We start from the raw sequence: 7,899 nt of genomic DNA on the forward strand, positions 1-7,899 counted from the left end.
CAGGGGACCATATGGGATGCTGGGAATCGAACCTGAGTCGATCCTGGGTCGGCTGCGTGCAAGGCAAACGCCCTACTGCTGTGCTATCTCTCCGACCCCTCTGGTCTGACTTTTGACACAAAGCATCTCACAACTAAGGGAATTTCCTGGAGAAGACTCTGAAATTGCCGCCAGGAAAGGCGGCATAACCCACTGACCAATCAAAGCTCGCCATCCTGGGGCCCCGCCCACGTGGACAAATGACTGACAGCGCTGATTAGCCAATAGAATGCCGACTCATGCTGTTCGCCCCACCCTCACGTCAAATCCATGGTGTGGGAATTCTCGCGGGAACAGCAGAGCCGCCTTGAACCAATCAGAGAGGCGTTCCGTTTTTAGATCCCGCCCTCTGATTACGTCGCCAGGATAGACCGGGCGGAAGTGCCCTTAAGGCAGCGGCGGGCGGGCCGCCCGGTTCCCGGCTGGGGGTCCGGTCCGGTGAGTGGGGGTGCTCCGGGCGGGGATCGGAGGCGGAGAAAGGATCCAGGGGGACCCACATGTGTCCCCGAGGAAGTTTCGGGGTTCTGTGCTGGGGAAGAGAGGGAAGCCGCCTCTCCCTGTCGCCGGGTCTCCCGGGCCGTCCTGGGCTCTCTCCTCGAGTCATCTGCCCGGCTTAGCACTTTGCAGCCAGGTCCGCTCGCTGCAGGCTCTTCCTTTAGCCCAGTGCACTGTCGTAGGCCCTGGACTGGACTGGTCGGGGTCCTGGTCCTGCGGATCAGGCCCTTTGCACCCCCAAGTTGCACCCCCCCCCAGATTGCACCCTCATGTTGCACCCCCAGGCCTGACTCGTCCACAATCTCCTCTCTTCCCCTTGGGGTGCTGCTCGGAGGAAGGGCTGGGTGCCAGAGTGGTCTGACTTCTCTCTTTGCTGGGGTCTTGGGTAAGGGGCTTCCATGCAGATTGTAAATAGGCCAGACAACCCCACCCCCATAGCTCCCCTAATATGAAGTGTGGGTGATGTGCAGTGGGGAGCCCCTGCTCTGCAGAAATTTCTTCTAGAAGAGGTGCCTGGAAGGAGTCTCCTCTGTTCTTAAAAGTCTCCAATCCCCAACTGAGGACCAGGTCTGAGTTCCAGAATATGGCCTTGCCGCTTCCTGAGTGAATGGAGCCTAGTTGCTTACCTTCTTTGAATTTTGGTTTCTAAAAGGAAAGAGAAGAAGGGAGAAGGGCGGGCAGGAGAGTGGAAAATCGCCCCCCCATACACACCCCCAAGAAGCCTGGTTGGTTCAGCTCCCAAGCGTTAATCCTTTATTTGCATCTATGCCTGATTTGTTTTGTTATTATAGGCCCTAAACTTGGCCTCCCTCTGTACTTTGGGTTGTCCTAGGCCCTAGGAGGAATTGTTCTTGTTGCTTATTAGAATAGAATCACAATTCAGTAAGAACAAAAATATGGAGTCAGAGAGATAGTTCATGGGTTAAGGCACTTGTCTTGCATTAGAGCTGACCCTGATTCCATCTTCTGCATTACATATTGGCCACTAAGCACCTCTAGAAGTTATCCCTGAGCATCGTTGGCTGTGTCCCCCTACCTCCTCACCCCCAAAAAAACCCATAAAGACTAGAAACAGAAATGCATGGAGTGCTTGGGGCTGGAGCAAGTACAGGAGATAGGGCATTTGCCTTACATAAGACTGACCTGGGTTCAATCTCCATCCCATATGGTCCCTTAAACTCCCGGAAGTGATTCTTTTCTTTTTTTTTTATTTTTTTATTTTTGGGCCACACCCGGTAATGCTCAGGGGTTACTCCTGGCTATGTGCTCAGAAGTTGCTCCTGGCTTGGGGGACCATATGGGACACCGGGGGATCGAACCGCGGTCCATCCAAGGCTAGCGCAGGCAAGGCAGGCACCTTACCTTTAGCGCCACCACCCGGCCGGAAGTGATTCTTGAGCACAGAAGCAGGAGTAACCCCTGGGCACTGACAGGTGTGGCCCCTTCCCCCAAAGTAGAAATTCATAGAGTGTTGGGGCCTGAGAGGTGGCACAAGCGGTAGGGCTTTTGTCTTGCACACTCTAACCTAGGACGGACTGCGGTTTGATCCCCTGGCATCCTATATGGTCCCCCAAGCTGGAGCAATTTCTGAGCACAGAGCCAGGAGTAACCCCTGAGTGTCACCGTGTGTGGCTTACCCCCAAAATAAAGGAATTCATGAAGTGCTTATGGGTGTTTCATGCTGCTGTTAGGCAGTGTGACACATACTATGCTCTGCAGTCCTTACAGCGCTGCCTTAGGGGGTCAATACTGTGATCAACTGTGTGGCAGATGAGGAAACTGAGGTACTAGGTGATTCAACTCCTTGCCTTGGAGGTTGCCTAATCAGGGAGTGTCAGAGCAGGGTTGGGAGTCCAAGTTTCTCTTTTCTCAGTCTGTGCCTTGCTTCAGGTGTAAGAGCCAGGCTTGGAACCTGCCTTGAGGAGATCGCGTGGCCCAGTGGTCAGCGCTGCAGAGCCCGGGATGGCTGAGGCCACTGATCTGCTGCAGCTACGGAAGCTCAACCTGGAGCTTTTAAAGAAGCTGACAGCGGGGCAGGAGACCATGCGGCGTTTGGTGGCGAAGGTGCAGGCCGCCTCGGGGGTGGGTGCCCATCTGGGGCATTCCTGGAACACTGGAGGGAGGAAGGGGCTAGAGCCTCATCTTGTACAAGGCCTAGGTTTGGGGGTCCCGTGTGGGAGGGAGGTAGCCTACTGTTTGGTGGCGGCCTGTGAGTGTCCCCCAGCTGGGCCATTCCCATGGTACTGGACTCTTTTTCCCAGTCAAGCCTGGACTCGGGCAGTGGCTATGCCATGGAAACACCTTCATCCCACGAGGTTTCATCACTGTCGTTATCATCCACTTCCCCCACCGAGGGAGCCCACCCAAGTAATGCCTGTCGGGGGTCCGAACCTAACAGCGCCGGCTCCAGGACAAGCCCTCTCCCCACCACTGATCGTCAACATCAGGAGTCCTTGAGTCCTGGAACACCCCACCGAAGTCCTCTGCTGTCCAGTGCAGACTCCAGAGAACTTGAATCATCAGAATTAGAGGATTTGGGGTTTCTGGATGCCCGGGCTCATCAGAGCAACCTGACCAAGGTAACCTGGGAGGGGGCCGTATCCAATCCTGGGTGTCCCCCTGGGCCTCGTCTTTGTCTCTGACAAACATCTCCTGGGCAGCTGACCCGCGGTTTCTCTGCCTAATCAGTGGTTATCAATCCTTCTTTTTAGTTTGGGAGGGAGGGGCTGTGCCCATTATACAGACGGGTGGCTGAGACCCAAGTGTGTGCAGTGTCACACACATGGAAGGAGTACAGCTCATGAGGCCCAGAAAGGGACATTCTTTTTTTTGGTTTGTTTGTTTTGGGGCCATATGCAGCACTTGGGGGTTATTCCTGGCTCTGCACTCAGAAATTGCCCCTGGCAGGCTCAGGGGCTCCTATATGGGATGCCGGGGTTTGAACCTCGGTTCGTCTTGTGTTGGCTATGTGCAAGGCAAATGCCCTGCTGCTGTGCTATCGCTCTAGCCCCCAGAAAGGGACATTCTGCTCTGCTGGGGCTTCCTGCAGGCCAGGTCTGTTGGTGCAGCCCTTGCCCTCTTTGCTTCTTCAACAGAAAGCGACCATCCAGATGGAGTCCCCAATGCCTGCGAGCAGCTGGCGCCTCCGCCCGTACCTGGGCTACGACTGGATTGCAGGTGTGGCCTCCCTCTGAGTGATGTTCCAAGGGGGCTGGGAAGACCCAGGGTTACTGCCACACCTACTACTGCTGCTGCTTTTCGGGCTCTTACCCTCCTCCGTGAGCAGGTGCTGAGCACCTATCTGAAGTCTGAGTGGCCAGTTTGGCAGGACCGGGCTGACCCGGATAGGACCTTAAACCCGGCCTCCTACTCAGCTCCTGTGGCTCTTAGGTCACCACATGCTGGACCATATGAGCATGGCTGCTCATCACTTGGGGCTCAGAGGAAAGGATGGTCCAGCCTGAGCCTGACTTGGGGTCTACTGCTGCCCCTGCCTCACCCTGCCCCGTCAGCCATTCTGTTTCTTGGTGCCTTGTTTCTCAGAAAAGTCTCCTTTGGGGCCAGAAAGGTGGCACAAGTGGTAGGGTATTTGCCTTGCATGCGCTAACCTAGGACGGACTGTGGTTCAATCCTCCGGCATCCCAGATGGTCCCCCAAGCCAGGAGCGATTTCTGAGCGCAGAGCCAGGAGCAATTTCTGAGCGTCACCAGGTGTGGCTCAAAAACCAAAAAGAAAAAAGAAAAAAAATTGCTCCCGGCAGGCTCGGGGTTTGTCCCGGGTTGGCCACATGCAAGGCAAATGCCCTATCACTGTGCTATCTCTCCAGCCCCTTCTCTACTCCTCTTTTTCCTTCCTTCCTTCCTTCCTTCCTTCCTTCCTTCCTTCCTTCCTTCCTTCCTTCCTTCCTTCCTTCCTTCCTTCCTTCCTTCCTTCCTTCCTTCCTTCCTTCCTTCTTTCTTTTCTTTTCTTTTCTTTTCTTTTCTTTTCTTTTCTTTTCTTTTCTTTTCTTTTTTTTCTTTCTTGGCCACACCCGGTGATACTCAGAGGTTACTCCTGGCTATTCGCTCAAAAATCGCTTCTGGCGTGGGAACCATATGGGATGCTGGGGGGATCAAACCGTGGTCTGTCCTGGGTCAGCTGCATGCAAGGCAAACGCCTTACTGCAGCACCATTGCTCCTGCCCCTTCTGTGCTTCTTGATATCAAAGCTCCCATAAAAGCTGTGTGGATTCACTGTCTTCACTGAGATTCAACAGCTCATCTATCAGGCCAGCTCCCGGCTTCCTCTCCCTTTGTACCTTCTTGGGTCTTGTAGTGAGGGGCACCTTGGGCTGGGTGACTAATCCCCCTTTCCTTCCCCACTAGGCCTGGCCCTGCTCTGGCTGCCACACACCCCTATCCCTGCACCCTGCTTGATTATTTTTTGCTGTTCTGGAGCTTGGTCTCACCTATGTGGGGCAAGTTCTCTGGTGCCAAGATGCCACCCGTGGCTCTCTGAGTTCTGGTAGCCAGCATCACCCCCACCTTCCAGATACCAGGTTTTTCTTACCACTGCCTTCTCAGCATCGCTGTTGCTTGGATGGATCTCACCTCCAAGCAAGGGGTCTCACTTCCTCTCTCAGTGGCTGGCAACTCCAGGTCCACCTTGAGCCCTTGTCTGCCTGTCGCACAGACCTCTTCCGGCCATGCGCCTGTCCTGGTGGCTGCCTTCCACTTACTTCTAGATTGTGACTGTTCTTCACAGTAGCCTGGGCAGCAGCCAGGGGGTGGGGGGGGGGGAGCAGGAGGGTGAGTACTGATTCCCTTTCTCACCCTTGCACCCCTCTCTCCTCATGGCTGTTCTAACACCAGGGCCTTTGTACTGACTCTGAGGTTCCAAGTGCCCCATACTTCCCTTTACCAGCCTCTGCTCAGGGGTTACCACCTTGAACAGGCCTTGTTGGCCCTAAGGGGGAATTGGGGCTGCCTAGTGCATGTATGACTGGCAGTGCCCCGAGGCCAGGGCTTTGTCTAGTCATTGTTCTTTCTTGGCATTAAGACGGTGCTGTGTGCGGCTCATGGCTCTAGAGCTGGAGAACAAGCTCTGTGTGTGTGTGTGTGTGTGTGTGTGTGTGTGTGTGTGTGTGTGTGTATAAGTGTTTTTGTCACCAGCACACTGTCTGGAATGGCCCTGGTGGCCATCAGCCCCTCTGGGTTCTAACCTAACCATGAGGCATTACTCAGGCACGTGGGGATTTTTCTCCCTCAGACTCCCCGACCCTGACTCAACAGTGCCAACCTGCAGCCAGGTCTATGTGAACAGAGCTGAGTTAGGATAGGTGGAAACTGAGACAGAGCCAGGCATCATGGGGATCAAGGGACCACCCAGTGGGTCTACCCGGGGGCCACTTGGCAGCTCCCGGCACTGTGCTCCCTGCAGGCTCCCTGGACACCAGGTCCCCGGCCAGCAGCAAGTCCGAGGCCTTCTTTTCGCAGCTACAGCGCTTCCGGGAGGCCAACCCAGAGGAGTGTTACAGCCGTGAGCACGAGTGAGCGAGCACAGGCATGGGGTGGGCAGGGCCGAGTGGAGGAGGCCCAGGCCCCTTGCAGCCTATTCACCTCCTACCCTCTTAGGTCCCTGTTCCGAGGGATCCCCGCAGCCAACGACACTGAAGAGGCCCATGAATGTGAGTTGTGCCCGGCAGCCTCCTAACCTCTCTCCCTTGCTTAGCCCTGGCCCAGTTTTGTCCCCGGGAGGGCCCTGCTGGAACTTTGTGGGTAAACTGAGGCCTGTGGCCCCTGCACTGTTTGGGCTCGGTGTCACACCAGCTCCCAAGTGACCTCATGTTCTACACATGTGTGAAGGGGCATGACAGTGCGTCCTGCCCCATTGGCTGCGAGTGATGTGGGCCCCAGCCTGACTGCTGGCTTGCATAGGCATCTACTGCTACCGTGTCAACCAGCGCCTGTTCCTGGTACCCTCGGACCCCGACAGTTCCTGCCGCCTCTGCCGGAAGCCCCGCAGTCAACAGGACCCCAGCACCTTGGAGAAACCCGCGCAGGTCAGGTGGGTGGGCCGGCCTGGGTTGGGGTGAGGTGAGAGGCAGAGACCACAGGGCCGCCATGACCTTGTTGCCCGCAGGGTGAGTGTTCCCCTGGCTGTCCTCGAACCCCCGCACCTGCCTCGCATCCACCGGCGGAAAAGCTTTGACGACTCCGACACATTGGCTCTGTCCCGGGTGAGCCATGGGGGTGGGGGTTATCCCCAATTCACATTGCTGCTGCCTCTTCCCACCTACAGAAGTGGTTGGTGTCTTGGGTGTCCCACTGTTCCCCAGTGCTGGCCGGGGTGCTGGGAGTGGGAGCGGCTGTCAGGGTGTTAGCACACAGATCTGGCCCCCATTTAGGTTGGGTACAAGAAGAAACGGGGTTTCCACAGGACAGCATGAGAAACGGGAGTCTGGGTGTTCTCCTGATGCCACCCCATGGGTCAGAATCTGAGGGACCCTCACTGCCCCCAGGAACATGGCTCTATGCTCAGAGCCCCAGGGGTGGGGGCCTGCCCTTAGCACTGTCCCCACCCCCAGCACTGTCTCCTGGGCTGGGACGCCCTCCCGCCCAAGCCCGAGCAGAGCTGCACCGCTAAAAGCCTGGACCTCCACGCCTACGTCCCCCTCGATCTGCATTCCCAGAATCTGCCGGATGCCAGCTCAGCCTTGGTACGAAGGGGGCACCACGGTTGTTGTGCAGAATCAGGGAAGGGGGTTTTGAGCCCAGGACCTCTCCTCTGGGCCTGTTCCCCACACTAACCCAAGGTCCCCTCCAGGCCCCCCACCTTCCCCCAGATGATGATGACCCAGCACTTGAGACCCAGAAGAGAATTAGGTGGGGACTGGTGACCTGAGCCACCCGTTCACCTCAGGCCCTGCCACTGGGATCCTGGATGTTCTCCCACTCTGTGACACCCGGGGGACAGTGCCCGCTGCAGGTGTGCTCAGCTGGCCCTGGGGTTGGGTCCTGGCTGGGGACAGAGGGGCTTGTGGGGATCGGGACCTCTGGAACACATTTGTCAATAAAACTCAGTTCCCTGAAGCCTGGTTACCTGGTGTGCTGGCCCTTGGGGACGCCTTGTGCCCCCCAGCTGGTGCCTGCCCTCCCCCACAGCCATGCCAGGTGGTCAGTCCACACCCTGAGGCTCCCCCCAAGCCAGGCAGGTGGGGAAGAGGGGCAAGAGGTGTGAACAGGCACCCCACCTAGTAGTCTTCAAATCAGACTGTTTGATGGGGGCTGCCTAGGGGTGCTGATCTGGGGGGGTCTCTACTCCCTCTGCTCAGCCCTGACACTTACTCTGTCACCCTCATTCACTCATTCCTGTTTACTCATTTAC

At 56.7% G+C, this 7,899-nt stretch overlaps 1 protein-coding gene across 3 annotated transcripts; it reads left to right on the forward strand.

Moving 5' to 3' along the window:
- Positions 1–414: 414 nt before the first annotated feature.
- MIIP (migration and invasion inhibitory protein) lies at positions 415–7,597 on the forward strand. 3 transcript variants are annotated; one of them, XM_049775361.1, is made up of 9 exons: positions 415–477; positions 2,425–2,616; positions 2,796–3,113; positions 3,630–3,711; positions 5,953–6,061; positions 6,147–6,199; positions 6,450–6,579; positions 6,655–6,751; positions 7,100–7,597. In XM_049775361.1, the coding sequence occupies exons 2-9, from the start codon at positions 2,497–2,499 to the stop codon at positions 7,319–7,321; spliced, it is 1,131 nt and encodes a 376-aa protein (XP_049631318.1). In that variant the 5' UTR covers positions 415–477; positions 2,425–2,496; the 3' UTR covers positions 7,322–7,597. The 3 variants fall into 3 exon arrangements, with proteins under 3 accessions (XP_049631318.1, XP_049631319.1, XP_049631320.1); XM_049775362.1 differs by having other exon boundaries at positions 2,425–2,598; XM_049775363.1 differs by having other exon boundaries at positions 6,450–6,574; positions 7,100–7,232.
- Positions 7,598–7,899: the final 302 nt, after the last annotated feature.

The sequence above is a fragment of the Suncus etruscus genome, chromosome 6 (assembly GCF_024139225.1).
Source record: "Suncus etruscus isolate mSunEtr1 chromosome 6, mSunEtr1.pri.cur, whole genome shotgun sequence".
In the NCBI taxonomy this organism is placed as follows: domain Eukaryota; kingdom Metazoa; phylum Chordata; class Mammalia; order Eulipotyphla; family Soricidae; genus Suncus; species Suncus etruscus.